At 43.6% G+C, this 24035-nt stretch overlaps 1 protein-coding gene across 1 annotated transcript in view; it reads right to left on the minus strand.

Annotated features, from left to right (window-relative positions):
* Positions 1–2760: 2760 nt before the first annotated feature.
* Positions 2761–24035, minus strand: part of LOC125761479 (homeobox protein B-H1-like) — a 29775-nt gene continuing 8500 nt past the window's right edge. Inside the window, exons 2-4 of the mRNA XM_049422637.1 lie at positions 4412–4590; positions 4122–4297; positions 2761–4048 (exon numbers count right to left, since the gene is read on the minus strand). Coding sequence (XP_049278594.1) covers positions 4006–4048; positions 4122–4297; positions 4412–4590 — 398 coding nt within the window. The 3' untranslated portion in view covers positions 2761–4005. The remainder of the gene's footprint in view (positions 4049–4121; positions 4298–4411; positions 4591–24035) is intronic.

Genomic DNA, 24035 nt, shown 5'->3' on the forward strand with positions numbered 1-24035 from the left:
GGCCCACAACTTTACGCTGCTTCAAGGGCGTTTCGATTAACAGCGGCTAATAGCACCTTTCGTGAATATTCGACTTTTCCACGTTCGTTCAGCACCTTCACCGAGAATTTGCTTTCCCCCCACCCGGTGCTGGAGCAACCGAAATGTGAACGGATCGTGTGTAACGAATTGTTATTAAATTTGATAATTTCTCGCTTTTCGTGTTTTGCGTCTCGCGTCACGCCACCCCGACGTATCGAAATGGATTGGACCGCGTGTGGTCCGCGTGTGGAAAACCAAACCCTTCAACCATCAGGGATGCCTCGAACAGCAAACCCGGTTGGAGACCACACCGTTCTAAAGCAGGGTGAGTACCGAAACGATGCTCAGATGAACCGTTCGAGCAGCGCTTCTACTCAATTATTTAATAAAGCCATCATAATTCTCCCATGCTGGCCGGACTGTGGTTTTGTTTTCAAATATCATCCTGCCCCATTCATCAGGCATGGGTGTGTGTGTGGATATGATGGTGGCATGGTTGTCGCACCGGGTGGCATTCTCCGCTGTTTGGATAATTTCTTATTTCGTTCGTTGGTTTTTTCCCCCTATACCGTGATGACCAAACAGCTGTAAGCAAGTGGTGAGCTCATTGGGTAGGATAATAAGCTAACCCATCATTATTTGGGAGTTTTTCTTTTCTAAGCAAACTCTCCCATCGCATGGGTACCCAATCATGGCCGGGTAGGGACAGAACCCTTTCGGAAAAAAGTGATACGCTGGGTCTTTTTTTTGGGTGGCGGAAAACGATGCTTAAATGGAATGCCGGTTGGTGTGGCTCCTTGTTCGTCAGCTGGCCAATATCTCAGGATATTTGATACTGGGACCACCAAACCCGATCCCATAGCGTGCACTATGCTAGTAGTTCATCGCTAAGCGACTTGAAATGATTGAAGTTAATTGAGATCATAACCGGACGGTTGATTGGATAAATGGGGACTCGATGGAAGAAAAGCTCCAAGCTCATGCATACTATTGCTTGAAATTTACGTACTTTAGAAAACGATAGTACTATTATTATTTCCTTTTATTCCCGATGATCAATCGATATTAACAAACATCAAATTGTTAAAAAGTGTGACATGGACTATGAAGCAGGATAAATTGTTAAATGAGGTCTTGTCACTATGAACTGCACAACATCAGACTACTTCATTATAAAAAAATGAATAATTGATTAGACTTTGCAAGGAATTTGTCTTTTTAACTCACACAAAATTATATTAAATGCTCGTTTTATAGTTTATTATCTCGTATCTACCTGATACATTAATCAATTAAAAAATAATTATAAAAAGGAAAATGCAAAATCATTTTTAAATTTTGAATAAATTCATGCCGGAAATAAATATTCAAACCCAACATTTATTTCAATTACGTCAGTCCAATAAAATAAAACTATCAAATTTGACAAGAAACCATTTGCGATTTGGCATCCGTTCTTGACGGATTCATTTATAAATTAAATTATACGTAATTTGACCATTTAATAGACAAAGGATTCAAAGATAGACCAAAACAAACAGTCTTGAAACTTCAAATATTAATCAGAAAAAAATATTTCTTCATCGTTTGTAACACTCAAACAAAATGAGATCTGACATTTCTGCCTTTCCTTGACTTTATTTACAAGTAGCAGTTAAGTCAGTCATGCGAACAGGGATTCGGTACGGATGGGATTTGAAACACACCCCTATCGTGTAGGATTGGATCGTCCCTACCACTTAAACCATCCCGAGCCGTCACAAATAACTTTCACTAGTACTTCTTCTTGGCTTAACGACCTTACAGGTCACGCCGGCCATTTCTGGCTTACTAGACTTATTTTTATCACGTAGCCGGATAGTTTGTCCTTGCTACTGGGGGACGGTCCGGATGGGATTTGAACCCGGTCCTGCCGTGTGGATCGGCGCCGCTTATCACATACACCACCGAGCCGCCCAACTAATACTAAAAATAGTGAATCTCCATGTAATAATATTTAGTATGTAACAGTGAGTTCCAAGAGGAAAAGAATATAATGGGAGGTAGAAGGAACTGAGAGCATAATTTCTGTTGACAATTTCTTGATAAACAAATTGTTTAATATAAAACAGGTTACGTACAACCAAGAACTTAACAAAAATAATACAGTTTCAATGTCTTAAAAAGGAATCGTTTCTGAAAGAGAACGTGTCGTTTTCTTTCGCAAGGAAGGAGTGCTTTACAAAGTCAAAGAACAGTCTCACAGTATCGTTTGTTAAATGCTCATCCATTAGGGTGGCTCAAACCACAAGTTGTGTGGTACAGCGCTAATATGCGATAATTCGAACATGCGGTAAACATAATAAGTAAACATGACGAACATGACCTAGCAAGTAATTGTCAAGTGTCATATGAGCCTCTTGTCAGTTGAAGAATCCTTTGGGACATTGCCGTGTCACCATAAATACGCGAGCATTAATCTATTAACAATCTCACCGAGCATCACTTCAAGCAATAAATGTAACGATCAACAACGAAAGCAAACTCTTATTACAACCGCAACCAAGGTTTAACACAAGATACCTACGTTTGTCAACACTTCATTACTTTCTTTCAAGGTTTTCTTTCCATCCTGGGGTGGAGTACTACACATTCTTCGACACCTTACCCTTGTTTTCACGCTAGGGAATTGGTTTCGAAAAATCGACAGTAAATCAGTACGAAAGCAACAACTACCAAAAAGCAGTACACACAGAGGGGTTGTTTAAATTTTAGAGCCATAACAGCTCGTACGTTCAGTTTTCATGTATTTCTGATATTTTCGTTCTTCCAACGGTCCGCTTATGCAGCTATAAAGTTGGTCACAGTTTTAACACCATGTGAGCATCGTTATGAGCTGCAGTACGATCCGTTCGATCCGCTGCTTTCTTCTTACTATATGTCTAGAAATGTACAATCACGAAATACACTGGGCCTTTGAGAAGCTTGGGTCGTATGCGAGTAGTTTTGCTATCCTGTTAGTAGATTTGCGCTTGTGTGTGTTTTTATGCTAGATATTTTGCTAGTGCTTTTAAATTAATATACCCAAAAAGATGTGTAACCCTAGATTAGCCTATTTTGCTGCTGCTTAGTTGAGCTGTGCCTTATATGTTTATCTGCCAGACAACAGGCTTTACAATGTACAACACACACACACATTAGCTGTTGTTCCTATACTTTAGTGAATGATTTAATTTGCCATAAATTTACTGCTTCAATATGAAATGTATGTACACAAACTTCATGCAAAGGGATTTCGAACCCGAAATGAATTCTTTCGCTCCTAACCTTCACATAAAGTACAACTATTGGATTGGCCTTCTGCTGATCTCGAGCAGTTATCACACAACAAACCTAACTATCAAGGGTCAAGACAGTTTGAAAAAAAAAACGAACAATTTCGCACTGTGTGTGTGGTGTACGGATTTTACGAAGAATTATAATACTTTTCATCATCTTTGAATCGGTGCTCTATGTTCGTTATTCTAGCTAACTCATTACGGTAAAGTGTTACACATTTACATCTCTATAAACTGATAGCGCAGTCTTGCATCTTGCTTCTCAAACAAACTCAAAAAAATAGTTACATCACATGTTATTTATTCACTATATGTACAAAACGAAACGATCTATATGAGCGGCAAGGAAACAAAACGCTCCACTAAACACTTCTCCCGGGGTTTTTGTTGAGGTGAACACAGACGGCGGTGGCCACCACATATCGGTGGCAGACATGTTCGACGACTTCCGTACACGTTCGCGGAACAGACAGACACACTACATTTGGCGCACAGAAACAACAACACAACGAAGGAAACAAAAAACCAACGAAACCAAAACCTTGGCATCACTCGCTCGGTTGCGGCTGTATACAGCCACGTGTCGTAATATGTAAAACAATAGCTTAAAACCGAATATTGCCCCCCAGTCAGTCAGACTGCTTTCGTTCGATCGGTTTACACCACTTTATGCCACTCTATGCAGATAATAGGGTTGTGGGAAGGATGCTCTGTTTGCGAGGAAAATTATCTACGGTAAGTTCCTTGGTGCTTATTGCGGTAGGGGTATTGAGTGAAGCTTACTTCTGTGGACTGCCACCATCGTCGTGCATGATCTTTTTCTTGAGAATGTTCATATCGTTCACATTCTCCAGGAACGTTTTGTGTGCGGACAGGACCTTCACCGTTTCGACGTCCTTCTTCAGCTCCTCCATATCACGCTTCAGCTTGGCGCGCCGATTCTGGAACCAGGTAATGACCTGAAGAAATGAACAGTTTTGGGTCATATCAGTAAAACGTCACCCGCGTTACTTAACTATTGATTTTAGTACACTTCGTTGGCCAAAAAAGGGCCCCCGTCCAAACAAACTTACCTGTGCATTTGAAAGCCCAAGAGCGGCCGCTATCTCGTCCCGATCCGAAGGTGACAGGTACTTCTGGTACAGGAACCGTTTCTCCAGCTCGAAGATCTGATGGTTGGTGAACGCCGTCCGTGATTTCCTTTTCTTCTTTGGCTGCGGTCGGTTGGCGAACAGGTTTAAATGCGATTGCTCTGTAAAGGCATCGGTAAGAAAAAAAAACCCCCCGGCGGGAAACGGGAGAAAAGGTCAGGGCAACATTAGTACAATTTGTTAATTGCAACGCTAAAATTAAAGACAAACAACAAAAGCTACGGCTGTGTACGTGAATGTGTGTGTGTGTGTCCGGCGGCAGGATGGCTTTGGTTGCGCTCAATCAAAGGGGCACACCGACCACCGGTTTCGATTACGGGCTCGATCGACGATTGATCTTCACATTGCGCGCTTTTGCCCGCTCTTTCGTTACGTGCAATAATCTTTACACCGCTAGTAGAGAGAGAGTAAGAGAGAGTCACCACAATCTCTCTTTTACTCTGTTCACCCCATCAACCCTTCGGTTTCGCGGTCTTTCTTTTCGATATTTTTTCCCCTTCTTGCTCCTGTTTAACGCGGTGCTATAAAATCATAAAACTTTATTGAGATCTAATTTCCTCCTCAATGAGATGCGATTCCGGCGATTGACGAGCCCGCGCTTGCGGTTCACTTTCTTCTTTGTTTCATGTGGAAACAGAGGAAGAAGAAAAAAATACACAAAAATGGAAATTAGTTTCTCAACGTTTTCAAACTTCCATGAGGTGTGTGTGTGTTTTATCTACAATTAATTATTTATCATTTCCAATGCCATATTTAACTGCATTAGTAAACTTGTTTAAACCATGAATTGATGAAAAATGAAATAATAATTATCATGTAGTTTTAAGTAAATCTTTCATAAATTGCTACAAAACTCCTCTCCAGATTTGCTTGTAGCAAAGATCAGATTTGTTACTGATGTAAATGGATTCGGAATTATAATTTATCTTCAAAAACGAATAATTCTAGTTGAACTGTTTTCTGGAGTACTTCAAGTTTGATGTTTGTCCTAAGTTTGCCCAATATTACTCGTCTGACCTTGAAGATCTTGAAATATTACATTCGTCGGATATTCCACTTCAACTGGTCCTTTGTGTGGAGGTGATATTGAAGAATTGAAGGAATCTTTGTGTACAAAAACGCTTATAAAAGTTGATGCACATCTTGATGATCAACACTCTTGGTTCATACTCATAGTCTAGTAAATGTTCCTAGGGTACCCACATCCAACACATCATTGAACCGCAACAACTCTTGGTTCATAGCAAATCAATTCTTGATGACCATACCATAATATGGCAAACCATGTGACGTTTAGCGTATCTTGAATGCCCAAAGTATTCCTGACTGGCAGCCATCTTTAGAACAACTAATTTTGTACTAATTATTACTTCCACCCAAAAATTAAACCGTACTGATGCGACATTATACACTCAATAAAAAGTGGTAGCCATTTTACCGGATACCCGGGACAACCCACCAAATGAAACATATTTAAAAAAAAGAAATTGAAAATGATCCACAGACAAAAAAACAACAACACCAAAATCTGACCAACACGTGAACCCTTCGAAACGACAACGACACTAATTAACATCCGAGTGAGAAACGAATCGATGGCAATGATTCTCGAGCGACAGACCAAAAAAGAGACCAAGTAACAGGGGGCTTATTACAAGAGAAGAGGGAATGAAAAAAAAAGGTTCGCCGCTATGTGAAACGTCACTCGCTAAGCGATCCCGGTGGAAGAAATATTAAATTAAATGATAACATATTACGGCACGGTTTTTTCCTCTTGCCTTTGTACCATGGCCACGGGGATCTACGGATGGGGCGACTACTAGAGCTCCTTTTGGTTAGCCGAAACAAGCCGCTCAAACTCTTCGCGATCACATCCGCGGCGGATATGAAAGGCACGGGATATGGCGGACGAGCTGGACGCGAGTGGAAGAAACGAACGCGTAAAGCCGCGGTTTCTGAAGTGCGCCGTTTTCATTAATGTGTACGGTTCGTACTAGGGGTGGCTGGGTTTCAGCCTGCACGATGCGGATGCGATGTTCCACGGACATGCTTATTATTATTACGCTTTTTTTTTGTTATTGTTGTTATGTTTTATTTCATTCATTTTCAACCGGGTGAACGGTTCGGGATGGGCCGGGCGGGAAAGGGGTAGCCAACTCGTTCGCGAGGCAATAAAATTATTAAAATTAAAATGAAGAGAATGATTTTGGAAGCAGCAGACACCAAAAAAGGGAACCGCCACTATTGAGAGAGAGAGAGAGAGAAAAAAAAGAGAGAGAGAGAGAAGGAGAGAGATCGGCGCTTGCGGCGGCATTGTGCGGAAACAACGTTCAGCTGCGAGATCTTTCACTTTTAAAAATCAATTCCGATCGTCGGCCGGGAAGAAACTCGGTTAAAGCGGATGGTAAGGGGCGACAACTGCTTGTTTTTTTTTTGTTGTTGCCAAAAATGTTAGCCAATATGTTTGCACCACACGGGTTACGGGTTTTGCAACCCACCTATGACAATAAAGACGTCAAACGGGTGGTTACGCCACCATCTTTGTGACAGACTGCAGGTGTTGCAAACTTATTATTTTAGCAGATAATTAGTGAGGATATTAGCAGCAGGTAAAGTGCTATGGTGCTACAAACGAATCGTACCACAAGCTCTCGAATGTGACACCCGAAAACAACACGCTTGAAAACCCCACCGATCGGTACAAAGTACCACATTAATTACGAAACATTATAATGATTTAGCTGGCATGTAAAGCGCTTTGATGAATATGCGCCCGGCATCAAACAGCTTTCGTTGCCGGTGCAGTGTGCGCATAATGCGGCAAACAAAAAAAAACTGCACCACCAACAAGTGTTTGGTGTTGCATGGTGAAAGCATAATTGCCCCGCAAACGCAGCATAAGCGACAAAATGGCAACGATGCGACCCACAAGGGAACGTGGTGCGATTGCATCTTTCGCGCTTTGCATCAACCGCGAATTGGCATTCGACAAACCGCGCCGTGGGTCGTGTCTTCTCGCCCGGTGAAGCCATTCAAATCGATTCCGTCGCAAATTGACCGCACCGCAACGCCGAGGCAGCTAATTAGGTTCGCGGAGCTCCAAATCGTCACTTCTCAGAAGCGTGCAGTCGAGATACACAAGTTTTTCGACCGACTCCACTCGACACTCATCGCATCCAGTGAGGGGAAGGGGGGGGGGGGGGGTTGTGGAAAGGGGTCGAATCGGATTGGGGCGGTTAATTGCCTTCATGCTGGATGCGGCATTCTGTTCCCGTTAAATGAACCGATTAACTGCGAGACGAACGCACCCGACACGGCGACACCGTGTGGTGTGCCCCTTGGTTGACTTGTGTGGTGGTGGTACTGGCCCAACGGCTAATTCTTTGATCTTCGGTAAGCTTCGCGCGCCCCAACCGCGTTGTGAACGATCAACGGCAAGATGCATATAAGTTGGCGTTTTTGTCAATAAACTTGTCAAAAGGCTCAACCCCCCACACACACACATATGCCGTGCCCGCATATGATGGTTTGAATTGTGGGTTCGCCTTCGGTTGGTTTGTGTTGTTGCCCTCGTAGGTTCCCCCCATCCACATTCTCAGTTTTATGATTTCTCACTTGGTAAGCATTAGATGCAAGAGATCTCGCTACGATCAAGTCGCGGAGGGTTTTTTTTTGCGAAGGATAGCGCAAGATATTTCTTTCCACGAAAATCTATACCGAATGAGTGGTTCGCAAAACTGAAGAAGCATAACACAGAGAGGCAACCAAAGAAAGAAGCAAAAAAAAACCTTGCAGAAATTCCTGGGACTCTAACTGACCATCAGTTTATGGGATTGATAATTAGCTTCGGTGTCAATGCCTACCGTCTGCTTCACGGACCGCCGTGTGAGTCACGGTGACTCACGGAATCCGGGACGCTGCGCTCGTACCGGACCGTGGCCATATACAGCGCAAAACCAGTAGGGTCGTAAAAATCACGAACAAAGAACACCTCTTTACGCCACCCGTTGGCGTCCGTTTATGATGTTTCCCGACGTTCCAGCGAGAGAGAGCACATTAAAGCGTTCCCCAGTAGCCTTCGCGAGATTGACAGATTGACGAGTTGGACCTCCCCGGTCGGAGACCCGGGCCGACCTTTTCGGAAAACTACCGGCGAGTACACAACAATCGATGCAACGATTGATGAATGTCCAAAAAATTAATTTGGAACATCACGAAGAAGACACTCAAAAAAAAGGATGTTGTTCCTTCGAGACGAACACAACAACTTAGCGGCGGCTAGTATTAACGACCGTTAGCGTGAGCGTCCTCCCGTCACGGGTACCATCAGGACGTCTTGGAATGGATGTGCAGAACCAAAGAAAAAAAAGTAAACTCCAAACGGCAACGGTAGTAAGCACAACAGCAATGGCGCAGACCGCGAATCGATGGCGTTCCGCGTGAGCAAACACCACGGTCAATGGAACCGTTGGATTTGCTAGGGAGACTTTTTAACGGGGTAACACACAACCACACGCAACCTAGCACGAAAGTGGTGGGCACAGTAAAACAAACAGCTAAAACTCCCTGGACAAATACTGTCCATCGGGGAATGTCTACGCGGTGAGTGAATGAAACCGTCCGACCCAGGCAAACGAGACCTCTCGTCGGGGGGTTGCTGTTGGTTGTATTTGTGTGTAACGAATAACGCTCCCGTAGAAGACTGGAGGGTCCCGGTCAGAACGCATCGAACAGTTTAAGGAACGAAAGCAACCCCTTACACACCCCAGTTGCGCTTGCGCTTTGCGGTGCGTAAGAAGGTTGATAAATTGATCCACGAGGGTATCCGCGGCTGGGAGGGTTGGAATATTGGAGCTTTGTATCAAAAGACAGAGCTAGCGCCAAACGTAACGCGAACGAAAACGAGAGCTACCGATGCCGACTTTGATGTTTCTGGCTGCCTTTTTTTTCCTCTGTGTGGGCTCCACCAAAAACCACGCCCCAGTCGGAAGAGATGGCGCTTTGTTACGATTGTTTGTAATGTTGCGCCGTTGTCCTTTTGGTTATGTTTTATGTTTTATAACTTCACGAGGCAGATTCGAGCCTCGTGAAGTTATAAAAACCTAAGAATTACAGTGAAGTTATTAAAACCTAAGTTATTAAAGCCTAAGAATTACAACATTAATAACACATTATTTTCTGATAGTAAGCAACACTTTAAGCAACATAAACGGAAAGTTAGGCGGAATTATTATAACATAAAAACCAAGTTTTGCCCGTGGAAATGATCACAGTATACGATAATTAAATGGCATGATTATCAGCGCTCTTTTCAATGCCGTTCACCACAACTCCACGAGCTCCAACTCCACGAGCTCCAACTCCACAAGCTCCAACTCGAAATGCTTCAAAATTGCTGCTTGGTCTGACACCAATAAAACCATAATTGGAACCAGCTTGAGACGTGCCTAATTTGCAACCGAGTGTTTTTTGTCCTTTTCGTTTTTGCAAAACAATTCGTTCATATTTGTGCTTAAGCTTCTCGGCGCAACTCCAACAAACTTAGTGTGGATACAGCACTTCGGGATGTTTGCCATCGAGAGAGGTTTTTTTTGCGGACGAGATAGAGCAGCTGAAGTGTCTAGCACCACCAGTCCACACGACCCCGTAGCAATTACCGCGAGAGGATTTGATAGAGCGCAGGATGACGCAATACACCGTACATTTGTGCTACCAGCCGTGCTAACGATTTTGCTTCTAATTAATCAATTAATTATGGACACACACCGTATTGGTTGAGGTTGTTAGAGTTTTGTGCCCCACGGCCCCACACAACCCAACAGCTCCACGGTTTTTGATTCCGCACATCAAGAAACACCATTATCGTGCATGAACAAATGATGAACGACATATGCCACTGCTACCGCACAATCACTCGCTCCATTCGGTTCTGTGCCAACAAGGTACCCCCCTCTCGCCGCCGGGGAGTGGCCCATACTTCCATCAGCTCCTCCTCCTGTCACGGGACACCCTGTATACTAATGCTAACGATGCAGCCGATTGCAGCTACTTGGTTTAGGTTTCGGGGTGAACGGGTATCGCACGAACGACGACCGGAGGCAAATTGTCACTCGTCAAAACGGAACTAGGACCTCGCCCTAGCGGGCCCCGTGAAGGCTACATATAATGATAGTACTTTTTTACCATCTCGTCCCCACCGTCCACGCTACCTTTCGAGGTTTTGCTCCAACAAGCAAAAAAAAAACAAAAAAGAACCAAGTCACCAGATCCACATTAGTTCAGCAGCAAACACGGACCTCTAATTGTCTGCTCAAACAAAAGCATCCATTAGGATAATAATTTCACGCGGGTCCACATGATGAGAATCCTGTTAGGGCCGGACACACACGCAATACGATTGTTTGTTTGGTCCGCTTTTCCGTCTGCTTATACACACAGGCCGAACTGTCCGAACTGCGGGCCAACTTATTAGCGAATGGAGAGCCAATTAAATTAACGTTGACTTGTGGATTAAATTTTTTTCGTTTGCAGTACAGCCTGTCAATTTTTTTTTGTGAAAATTTAAAAGAAAAAATATTCCATCAACTAAATAATGAACAATTGTGTGTATTTAATGTAAATGTAGTTAAGTAATAACTTTTGAATAAAGAAAAAAAACTAAAAAAAAATGGGTAAATTTAGCTTGTTTTGTTTTTGTTGAGATGACACTCACTTTGCCGACGATTCAGCTGGCCCGTTGAAACAGCTAATCAATTACCACCACACACTAGCAATCCGGCCCGAAAACACCGGAAGGCATGAAATGACTAGGCATGGGCACTGAACACAATAAGGCGCACACCTCAAACAATGATCAATTAACACTGTAATTAAATCGAACTTTCTACGAACGGTCGCACGGAAGTTTGGGGTGCTTCCAACCCCTCCGTTTGCCACCCCTTTTTTCCAACCGGCAAACGAAACCCCACCCCGTTTAAAGCATTTCTTGTGGCAGTGCCTTTTCCTCTGTTGGGACATCTCCTGCTTTTCTTTACACGATCTCGTTCACCTCGGTGGGTGAGTGAGCATTTTCCCGACTTTGAATCGTCAGTCTCTTTATGGGGCCACCTAAGGGTTTGGAGGGTGGAAAGAAAATTAGCACGACCACCAGCAAAACGGTCGACTGTCGTATACCACGAGGTACGAGTTCTGCCGGGTAGAGGAAAGGGTAATTATTTTTATGACACGCCGAAATACTTCCCAACACAACGACGTGGACCCCGTTTGCGTGAATGTCGCTCGTTTTCTAAAGTGACGTTTTCGCGTACCGAGCACGCGGTTGTCTGTGAACGATACTGGTTATTTGAGAGAAGAAAAAAAAACCCCTTTTTACCAGTCAGTCACTTTCCATTCCTAGCTGGTCTTAGAAGGTATACCGCGTCAATGTCTGGCCGACGGTTTTGTTCTCGTGCGAATAGAACTATCGATCGGCGGGGGTTGTTTTTTTTTTTGGTATTCTTCGCTCACTCCTATTCGTGATTCCTTTCGGGGGTCTGTTCTAGGGTTCTCCCTCACCTTTGAGAAAGCAAATTTTCAAATCAGATCGTGACTGGCACATTTAACGAGCCTTCGAGTCTGGCAAAACAACCTCGGTGCACTTCCGCTCGTGACACACGGTATGAGCAGCGTAAAGTACCCGGGCGGTGGTCGTTTCGATTGGGCGCTAATTTTCAATAAAAACTCCACTTTCTGCTGCAAACTGCAAAGAACAACAAAACCTTCCAAACTCTCAAAAAACAACGCAATACTAAGGGGGTCTGTGGATAAAGTTCGTTTAAAGGAGAAACAGTGGAAACAGGCAACACGGAACAATGGGATCGGATCGGGTGAAAAGTAGCGTGTGTTGGAAAGATGAAGGAATTTTCCAGTTATGGGAAGTATTTGTTTTTGGGTTTTTTGTTTTGTTTTGTTACCGGATGAAACAATCTACCACCTAAAGTCGGACTTCCATCGCCGTTAGTTTTTTTTTTGTTATGGGGATTTTCATCCCCGGCGGTCTTTTGACCACCATGTAGGGAAGAAAAATGATTACTGTTGGTGGTACGCGATGTACCGATGTAATGAACTTGCAATTTGAGCTTTTACAAAGCGAAAAAAAACATGATCATGACACCCAAGAAAAATCTCAAAACAGACAAAGAAAAACATCAGAAACGGCATGTTTCTTCCGCAAGATCATCCATTCTACCGTACATCAATGTGCTGGAAATGCTGACAAACCGTTGTTCTCACCGTGCTGGACTAATTTACCCATTTGCTGTCAAAACACACTCGATGTGTGCTGTAATTTGAGGTTTTCGCTCTACATTTCGGCTGTTTATCACTTTCGTTGCGTCTAGGGGTGAAAGTTTACGGGATGGTTGGTAAGCACAGCAAAGCAGCAAGCGAGAGAAGTAAAAAAAAAGGTCCCGATCCTTCGGAAAGCAATAAATTAGGAGTGAGTGCGCACAGGTCATAAATTTTCTCTTCGCCTTGCCGGTTCGTTTCGTTTTTCGAATTGTACGATTCCGCATACGTACGGCGAGAGGAGGGCTCCGCCGTACCCTCATATATATGCAAATGTGGTACATGGTAGTAAAACATGCCCGGTGTCTCATGAATCTCTAGTTTGCTGGAAACTCCACCGGAAACGCTCCGCCGACTGCAGACTCCGGGCGAGCGATGGAATCGCATTTGACTCGACTGTTTGAAGTGGTTCCATCACTCAGCACAAAACCCCGGGTACGCCGGGGGCTGCTGATGGGAAAACAGTTTCCTTTTTTTGTTGTTATCTAATCGACCAATGTTGAGTGTTACGATTCGACCACTGCTAAAAACTGGATATTCAATTTTAAGGCCACAAATTGTTACTGAGATTTACACACCGTAATGGGAAGGAAAATGCTTAGCGCTAAAGACCGGCACGATGTGTTTATCTTTTGTATTTTTTAAAAATATTTTTATTTTTCTCACGATGAGGGTATAATACTCTTGAATTTAAATTGTAATTAAAGAAAAACGTCTTCAGAATTTCGAATTTTAGGTCGAAAGTTAAAGAGGATCTTTGATCTTTTAATAGCTTTGAATTGTCGTATACGTAATGTTATTTACAGTTAATTGATAATAAATTGCAAAAATTTTCGAACTTAATTAGTCATCACAATCGCACGAAAACGTTGCAGAATCCCGAAAAAAAATTCATCATTATTGAAGCCGATCGTTTCTCACACGTTCTGGTCGGAATGTTGTCTTTGGTCCTCCTCAAAGTATTTCATTCCATCTCCATTTCTTTGCCGGTCGTAAATCTTGACATCATGCTATGTCTGGTGCATGTAAATCTGCCCGTTCCGTTAATCCAATGCTCGGAATCCATACTAAATGGCGTTGATAGCCGACAACTGGAACCGAGAACAATTTATCCCTTTACTGTGGTCTTCAACATTGCGCCCCGAACAGCGCGAAGATGTACACGCTACGTTAAAGTACGGCTTGGATCGAAGCTCAAAACCCATGTCCAAGATTTGCAACCAGTTTTGAATACTCGATGATGGTCGGAATGTCCAAATGTGACAAAAAAAAAATAAAAACACCAAACACTGGGACACACCGGACCGAAGTTACCTGAAGCAAAAGCCGTTCACTCGTGAAGATCGAACGGCTTCATGGCTTTCCCTCACGGGAAGGCCGCGACGGAAGCCTCAGAACGTGGATCGCTGTTGAAGCGAATGAAGCGAATGCTGGATGAACGCTGGCGCGGCAAAAGCATAAAGCGATGCCGACAGCGGCAGTCATAAATGCTAATATTAAGCATCAATTTACTATCGTTTAAAAGCCATAAAATTAATAAAAAAAAATCATTTCACCAACAGCGGTATCCTTAGTGGCGCACTAGCAGAGTGGGTTGCCGAGCACAAATTAACCATTTGAAGTGGTTTTGTGTACATGTCCATCTGGGTATTCGTGGGTCGTGGGGAAGCAAAAAGATTTTTACTAGTGCCTAACGAATGTGTAGCGATCCCGTAGCGATCGTATCGTAACGGTTTAACTGACGTTTGCAGCCCAACTTGACGCGTCAAGGGCGTCCTGTTCCGTACTCCCCTCTGCTTTCTGGAGCATCGGCTAAAGCTGCCGAAGACGAAGACGATCTCTTCGCCCGGCACCATAGATGCACTCGCTGATGCTCTTAACCGACCCATTGCTACTTAAGATAGCGCACGGGGTAACAAAGCCACAACCCGGTACGGGTTTTGCATCGTCTGCGTGCAGCGATAAGTAGATGGTAATTATGATTGTTTGAGTTAAACATAAACATTTGAGTCACTCTCTTGAGCCACTTGAGAAACCACCGGCGAAAGGTGCAAGGCGAGCGGTGTGCCGAAGGGCAGCTTTTGCGTTGAAATATTCCAGGTGCAGTTTTTTTTTTGGTGTTGTTCGCTGCAGCCTAGAAATGTGTACGCAGTTGCACACGCGCATCGGAAGTTTTGATGAGAAGTGATTAATTCACTTTCCGTCTAGCTTCCCCCGCAAAAAGGGGCCTGCAAGCGTGGCCATTATCCATAGCATAAAGAGGCGAACCAAACACAAGGGAGGGACGATTCAGAGCAGCGAAGAATGATGATGAGGGTAATTTTTGGTTGGTCATTATCGAGCATGGGTTTTGCTCCTTAATCGTGCCCAACGGAGCAAGCAACATCGAGGGAAAAAATATGAAACAACAAAAGAAGAAGAGACGACGGAGAGAGAGAAAAAAAACAACAAACCCCGACCACCGTTCCGTTTTGAGGTTTATTAATTTAAAAATCATTTATTCTTCGTAAAAGTGTTACCGTTCATCATCGTCATCGTTCAGTTCTGCTCGATGCCTCCGGGTGGAATCGCAAAGTCGTTTCGCTTGAAGTGGCAGAAGCTTGGAGCGAGAGATAAAAGACAGAAAAACTTCGTACGGGGAGTGCCACACTTGTGCCGTACAGAACTGAAGCTGATCGAAGCGATGTAAGCTGTAAACTTGGAAGGATTGATGATCGTCGAATCGTCTCCCAGGTAAGGATGATCAGCCTTCGGACCAACGACTATCAACCCAACGGGAGCAAGCAGCCAGCAAATATTGCGAAATCAGAACACTTGCCAGCGGACGAAAAAAAAACCCGCCATCAGTTTTGATGACGTACGCAACAAAACTGCACCAACGAGCTATAGCTATTTGCAAGAAGAAAACAAAGCACGTTAAGGACTCGCTATGTATTGAGATTCAATTCCACCATTACAGGCCTCAGGGCGAAAGCCACGCTCGTTGCATTGCCCACCATTATGGGGGCCGAAGTTCGAGTCCGGTTTTGAAGCATAAGCTGGAAAAATTTGCCCTAAAGGGGTTTGTTCACTTTTTCCTACCGCTTTGATCTTTTGCCGACAAAATGGGTCAGAATGGAACAAGAAGACGAAAGAACGCAAAGGGAGCAATAGTGGAGGGAAGGAAGGTAATAAAGACAGCACCATAACATGCAAAGCTGCTTGAAAGCGAAAGATATAGAATACGTAAGAAATATTTTATGCGGAACATTCAAAGATTCAGGAATGAGAATCGCATTTACATACAGTGGAACACCGATTATCCGTGCTCATCGGGACTCTCGAAGGATAACCGAATATCACGGATAATAGGCACAACTCTTTTTATTGATAAATATTAGTGTTTAGTGTGTGAAGTTTTTTCTTCTAAAGCAAGATGTTAATTATCTTATTTGCAGTTTGTAAAAGAAATCTGTTCTATTTGGTCGAACTTGAGCCAATTATATCATTTGATATTGAGGATTATATTTCTTGCCATCACCAGTTTGAAGTTAATATGTCAATTCGCCTTTGGAACTGTTCGATTTCCGAGCCGCACGAATAATGGGACAGCCGGATAAAAGGTACCCGGATAATCGGCGCCCCACTGTACTTTTTTTTCATTTCGAGATTAGCTATAAAAAAATGTTTGCTATAAAATCGCGGAATGGATGCTTCACTTTGGCGGACAATTGCGGTTTTTCGATAGTGTCTATGTACTGCGCTTGAAAGTTGATGCCCAACTAGCAATGCTTTTCATCTTGATATTCCGCGTAACAAAAAAAAAATGCCCCATCGAAACTAGCAGATCGATCACCCGAACCCGAATGATGTTGATTGTACAAGCGAGAAATCGGTGTGCGAAATATCCAAATGATCCAAAACGTCTAGACGGCATGATTGCCTTCGGGAAAGTGGGGGCAAAACCAACACATTACTTCCGTTCGCGTTCCGTATCGATCAAAGGAATTAGATCATCATAACACAAAGCGTGCGCTACTCGGCTACAGGTGATTGGATGCTTTTTCAGTTGTTTTCCCAATAACATTGCATCCGTAGTGAACGTTTTTTTTATTGTTTTGGCTCTCGGAACGGAAACTCTCAGACATAGCCACCACTTTGCGGCTGCCTAGCGGAAGAATGTGTTCTAGTGGGTTAAACAAATAGCGCGTCGGTAATTAAAAAAGCGAAAAACAAAAGTAATATCTACAATCGGGAAAAGTGAACGACAAACGTTCAACATGCGGAACGTATTAGCGTCCATAGTATGGATGGTAAACATCCGTACGGCATTAAAGATCAGACGCGCTTACTTTAATATTGTTTCCAAACAATCAGCGAAGCAGTAGCATTCGATTGAACTGCCAAGCAAATGTTGGGTGGATGATAAGAAAACAACAGTTTCCCCCTTTAGCTCATTTGTTTCGTTTGATCAACCATCGGACATGCCTCCGCTACCATTTAGAGTCACCCACAGAAGGATGTACACGACAAAAGTAAAATACAAGATTGATTAAACGAAATTGTGTCGCTGCGTGCCACGGTTGATCGTATTAACCCGTCGAAGGGAAACCCCAAGCCAGGAAGCGGGAAACGGGCACATTTAGTCGATGTCACCGGGCGTGTGGTTTTTGGCTGTGCACAGGAAATTGAAATGCCCTCAACCGTGTAAATGTACACAGCGTGGGCAAACGGGAGCAAAAGGAAACTGAATGTCTCACGCAAACTAGCGCGCATGCAGCAACCAACAGAGTGGCGAAGGGGACGATAGACATAAAGAAAGAAAGGGAAAAAAACAAACTAAAAGCCATTTATAAAATTAATCGAAAAACGGACGCAACGCGCGAGCGAATGAAATGCTTCCAGTGTGCGTCCTTTTTGCCGGGTTTTTTAGGTTAGGTTTCTTAATAATATTATTGTCACGCGGTAAGATGGCGGTAACAACGCATTCACTACTACTGGGCCGGATTGTTCCTAGTTGATGTTTGTAGTAAGCGAAGAATTAAGGCATCGAGAACAAGGGAACAAGGGGGTTTTGTGTTTTTGGTGTTTGTTTCTTTCCGTTTTTCACTGGTTCTCTCGGTTTAACGCTCGTCTGTTTTGTCACCCGCCAGAGCATGACCAATGGCGGCACCGGACCCCAAAAGAATGTTCGACCATCGGCGGCGAAAGATGAATTCCGCGTCCACATGGTGTGGATCCTCGGTTGCTCGATCGTTTAGCTTGCCGTACGCGCTCGTTAGTTGGCCTTTTTCTCCCTTTCGTCACATCCGCACACCGGCACCCAGGCTGGGATGGGGGGAGAACAAATGGGTTTTACTAATGCGACCAATTGCATCGGTTTGCTTTAGCTTTTGTGTTTCCGACCACTTCCACGCTTCGGTAAACCCATTGTTCCTGCTTCCTTTTGAACCATTCCATTTGAATGGTTTTGTGTAGTTTCGGGATGATTGTTTGCCTCTAGTGGTGAATAGGCGGTGGAACATGTAAGGAACTAGAAGTTTTCAATTCAATCTGATCAGTAATTGATCGGATAAGATTAGTGTTGTGGTTGCTGAATCTTTTAAGAAGAGCCATTCATGCGAATCTTCCATGGATGAATCATTCGAATCATGAATCAGTTTTCAAAAGATTTATGGATCAATGAAGATTCCTTGTGGGAAGATTCAGACATCTAAAATGATTTAAGCACTTTTATTTTACTTATGAATTATACTACCGAATCGAAAACAAGCAATACTTATTTTGCACAAAGAAAAAGAATTAAAAACGGTAAAAAATGAATCATAAAAAATAATAATCTAAATTCATGATTCTTTAGAGATTTAAGATTTAAGCAGAAATTCAAGAATCTGTAAGGAATTCCAATTTTTTTGAGGATTCATGATTCAAAATCATTTATTCGCATCTAAAGATCAGATTCAGATTCATGAATCAAAACCATTGGAACTCCAAATTAATTTCAGTTAAATAAAAACAACAAAGTCAAGAAAACAAGCAAATCAATTTAATTTGAAAATTAAACAGATGTTCCTTAGAGCCGACGGTACAGGAACTCTTCGAACATCCCACCCAGTTTGGACCTCCGACGATGCGGACGTGATGCACCTAAGCATGTCGTGTGAGTTATGGGCAATTTTCACCAGCAAACATTTTCTTCCGTACGCAAAACCCCGATGGGCCGGTAACGTATCGTGAGAGATTTTCTTGGCAGTTGCTTACAATTCTGTTTCGGCTCAGTGAAACCACACGCCAGCACTTGTTCCGTAACCGAACGGAAAATTGATTGAAAACGAACGCATGTGGATCAACTAGATTGATCGCATTTGGTGGTCTAAATTTGTAATTACATTTCACATTCATGCTTTGTATGTGTGTTAGTTTGGTTTCGTAGATAGTTTTTGAAAGTTATTGTACAAAATAGAATAAAAACAGAAGGAGTATGTATGTTTGAAATTGGGAGTTTATTAACCACAGATTATTAAGGCATGGCATCCATTTACCCATTATACGCCTCACGTACCAATCAGCAACGAGCGACTAATCAAACGTTATCAGCATGACGGTAAGGAAAGGGTCATCCGCACACAAATAAATGATGGTGGTTATAAAACGGCCATCACTCTATCATCTGTCAAATTAAATTCACTACAGCTTGCTACCGTAGTTCCGTGCGATGGCAGCATGAGTTCGTGGTGATGATGCTACTAAAACATGTCAACAAGCCACCCAGCGAAACGATCGTGCCCCGGCACGCAATTGTAAAATATGCCCATTCGCTGTGCAAGGATGATGATGGTGGCCCCCACACCAAGGGATGGCGAGGAGCGGAAGTTTCTGTCGTGTGCATACGCACACGCACACCAATCTAAAATGCTGGGAATGAAGAATAATCACTCGACCATAAATCACGTCGTTTCGGGCGTTCGTTCGTGTCGTCTCCATTTTTCAAACCCGTTGGACCTTGGCAGGTTTCGAATCTTGGGTTTGGTGGAGTTTCGAACATTGAAGATTGTGCCTTGTTTCTTTTTTATTTCAAACCCCAAACAGTACGAACAACACGAAGTTCCCGCACTCTCTCTCGTTGTTCACGCGTGGGTCGTAAAGCATTCGGCATTTATTGCTTCGCAACACGACGGCGCAACAGAATGGCCAGAACACACGGTGGGGGGAACCGTTGACTTTTGGGCTTCCGTTTTGGGCGACGGTTGCCAAGTGTCAAGTGTTGTTTACATTGGGGATTAATGAAACAATCTCTATCACTCCCGCGGCACATAAAACAAAGATCCGGCGGCAAATAGGGACCGTTCCAGGCTAGGGGAGGCGACACAGGCTTGTGTTTTTGTGCTGCCGGGAAGCCAAAACAAGCAAGCAAGCAAGCAAAAAAAGGAGGGAAATTTCGATCCAATTGATTTATGGCACTCGATACGCCCGATGGATCGATTACAAATTGTTTGTCCGGCAGGGTGCATCCCGTTTTTGGCTACCTTTTTTTTCCTTCTTTGCACCACCAATTTTGATAAAGTAGCCAATAATCGACCGATCCTGACATGCTGGCTCATCGGTTCATCGTCACACGCAAACATCGGCTGATCGAAGATAAATTGCTCCCGGAAGGATTCTTCCGGTGTTCCCGGGTGATATATATTTTTTTTGTTCGGCTAATCGTCACACGTGATTTTTCTTAGTCGGTCGTATGTTTACACTAAAAATCATCACTTCGCACCGTGCTCAATGTGTCATCGATTATCTTCCGGATCCTTTCTCCCACCCCCTTTCCACCTCTAAACACCCCCGGAATGAGAAGACCGATTTTCACCAAAGTGCCCAGTAACGGGACAAAAACTTCCGCTCCCGGTGGTAATAGTTTAATGAAGCATGAACGCTCAACACTAGGCAGTGTTGGGATACGCAGCGTCTTCGGGAAGTGAAAATCGTGGTGCGTATTTTGTTAAAATCTGCTGCACCAGCTGGTCATGAAAGCAACCTTGTTTTTTTCTGTGTTCATGCCCACACTGTTTACCACTTCAGTTGTTCAGTGTTTTTCACATTTTTCCCCTCCTTTTGCATTTCCTTCTTGGTTGCACTCGTGGCGCAAGCAGTGCTCTGTATTTGCATAACAATGCTCGAATGGGTAAGTGATCATAAATAAACATAATTATGGGCTCGGCCTTTTTTTGTTGCTATTTGCTGTTGTGTGCATTAGTTTTTCTTCATTTTCGTTATCCAGTTTTTGTTTTCACTTCCCTTTTACCCACCTGTTTCGCACATTTTCATACTGTTGCGCGCTGCGTTTGCTTTTATTTTCGTGTGAGAAGAGGTGGAAGAAAAAAGTGTTCAAAACGCAATCCTTTATCAGTGCCATCGTAACCTGGTTCATTTTTCACGATTTTTGCACTCTCTTGTGCTGTTAATGTTTTTTTGTTTGCCGTACGCAGTTCAAACATTGGAGTCAATATCGATGCAATATCGATTCTGATCGGACTTTTTCGTTTTGACGTTTCAATCGATTAAAAGCAAATAAAAGTACCCTTGTTTCAAGAACGTAATTTTGCGGAATGTCGTTCCGATCTGGGAACTTGGAGAAGATGCAACGACGCAACGATGTGTTTGCGAGTATCATTATGACGTATGGCTGGTTAAGGTGTTGGGGAATCCTGCTTGTTTTGGGTCATGGCCGGTGGCCACGGCCGATGGTAGGTGTTAGAAGCGATCAGCTTCGCTCCGTGCGGCTTGGGGCGAATGCCGCTAGCGGAAGCCGGACCAGCGGAAGGCCCGGGTCGGGTGGGCCACCAAATCTCACAGCTTCTTTCGGGCTGGGCACGATAATTACAGGGCACGCATTTGCCGCCACTATCGAATTAAGGGCGCTCTTTTCGCTTCTTGCTCGCTCATCCGTTCTTGCGCGGTCATAAAAGAATGGAAGGCAAACATTTTCATTTTTTTGTGTGCGTTCACCGGTAAGGAAGTACCAGAACGAGGCGGTGCTACTCTTTTTGTTTTCCGCGGCCCGGCAAAGAGGAAGCGCACGGAAGATCAAAGACAAACGGACCGGCTGTGGTAATGATGATACTTGCGGTCAATCACTGCAGACGCTTTTAAGGAGATCGCCATCGCCTACCGCTTCGAGATATCGCCTGTCCAGAATCAATTAACAAATCAATAATTGCTGTTCATTCATTTACCGGGGAACGGGGACTTTTCCTAGCGACGGACACTGGAAAGACTCCCGATTGATGATCCCGTTCCCTCCCGGGGAGTTGTCGTGTGAAAATGTTCGCTCACCATCGAATTTGGTTTATGAGAGTATGGATCAAATAGCTTCAAAACAATACCCGTGACGAGAGGCTTCAGAAGCTTTCATTCTTTTACTACCATTTTCCAATTCTCAATTCTCCGTGTTTAAGAGATGATTAGGAAACGGAGAAACAGATATAGAACGGATCAGAATCGATGCGCCCTAGGGGTAGATGTTTTGTTCTTCACCTTGCCTACCCCGGCTATATAGCAAGTGTACGAACTCCGTGCCGACTACGCGGCAACGAAAGAAGGTGATTTAATTTGACAGCTGAGTGAGTGGTGAGCTTGTTACGAAGTGACGGGGATTAGCGGTCAGTGTACAGATCCCATTCTCGGTACATCGTTGTGGATGTCTTTTGAATTCCCTCGTTTCGAGTGCGTATTGCTACGACTCGGTGAAGGACCACTCTCCGGATTTGTGTTGGTCTCGTTTGTTGTGATTGTCGGTTGTCAGTCAATGACAACAGCAGGCCAACAACAGTCCGAGCGATACTTTCGATAGGGTAGAACAAGAGAAGAGGGATTTCAAGAAATTCCCCCACACAAAAAAACTCCAACAAAACACTAAACCGGTGGAGGAAATCTGTCAGGAGCTTTGGAGTTTCGTTTTCATTCGCACCGGCTAAAGACTTAATTGGATCGGGGTTCAGAATTGTGTGACTTGATGAAGTGGCACTTTCAACCACAATCAACGTGATGTTGTGAAAACAACATGGTCGAAGATTATCTACGTCGGTGGTAACTGATAAGTGTATAGAGCATTCGAAACAAAATACGCATTCCTAGGTTTTATGGTTTTTTCGCGTATAGAACCCAAAGAAGAAATAATTGACATGTAATGTTCTCGTATAAGTTTTAATTGAGTTTGATAGTGCATGAAGGATCAAAATTAAATAATCAACCCTACTCATTAACATGCTGTTGGACATAATGCAGAAAAACGACGGAAAATATATCGCATCGGATGCTAATGAGGTCCTAACTTTTAAGACAAAAAACAAGTCTCACTCGTAGGAGATTTGATTATGCATTACTAAAATGAATATCTTTAACTTAAAGCTACAATACAAAACAAAAAAACAACCTTCATCTTAAACCTCAAGCGCATCGAACTCAAGCACCTAAATCAGAGCACGCTATAGGCAGACCTCCATGATCGTAGCCCGTCGATCGTTTAGCGAAAATCGAAAATTAATTGAAACTCAATTTGTCCGTACCTGTGTGTGAGAAATTTTTTTGTTGTTGTTCCTCTGCTTCTTCCATTTATGCTACGGCCAAGTGTGTATTGCTTGGCACACACATACAGGTGCAGGTTTGCAACAACGATTCCAACGACTACCACACTAGTGTTTGCGGAGGCTAGTGAGCAAAAGCTTGAAAACTCAATGTACCAATTTATGGTGAGGCCTCCCAAGCAGAGCAGAGAAGCGCGCGATAGAGTTATTACCGGCATCGATCTTCTGCAAAATTGTGCGATGGAAAAAGCATCAAAATACTCAAAGCCAGTGGAAAAATTTGATCCGGTTCGGCCAGAGAGAGAAGGAGAGAGAGATCGAGAATAGGAAAAAGTGTTCCCCGCGCTAAAGATGGCAGCGAAACTCCGAGATTGAGTAGCGTACGGAAAGCAAACGAAAATCCAGCTCAACTCGATCTCCTTGGTTCGTGTCATCTTTTCTTTCTCACCTTTTTTTTTTGTTCACCCCCTGGGAGAGAGAGGCCCCGTTGGAAGAAACGAAAACAGGCACAAAAAAGCTCCGTGGCTCATTGTGCCATGCCGGGCGGCGGCATCCTTTGATCTTCTTCCAATTAGCCCAGCCGACACCTTTGGGCTCGGTCGGCGTTGGCCTTTGATCACCTTGTTTCTGCTTCCACCATTTATACCGGAGGCCTCGCCACACACAGG

The sequence above is a fragment of the Anopheles funestus genome, chromosome 2RL (assembly GCF_943734845.2).
Source record: "Anopheles funestus chromosome 2RL, idAnoFuneDA-416_04, whole genome shotgun sequence".
Lineage (NCBI taxonomy): Eukaryota > Metazoa > Arthropoda > Insecta > Diptera > Culicidae > Anopheles > Anopheles funestus.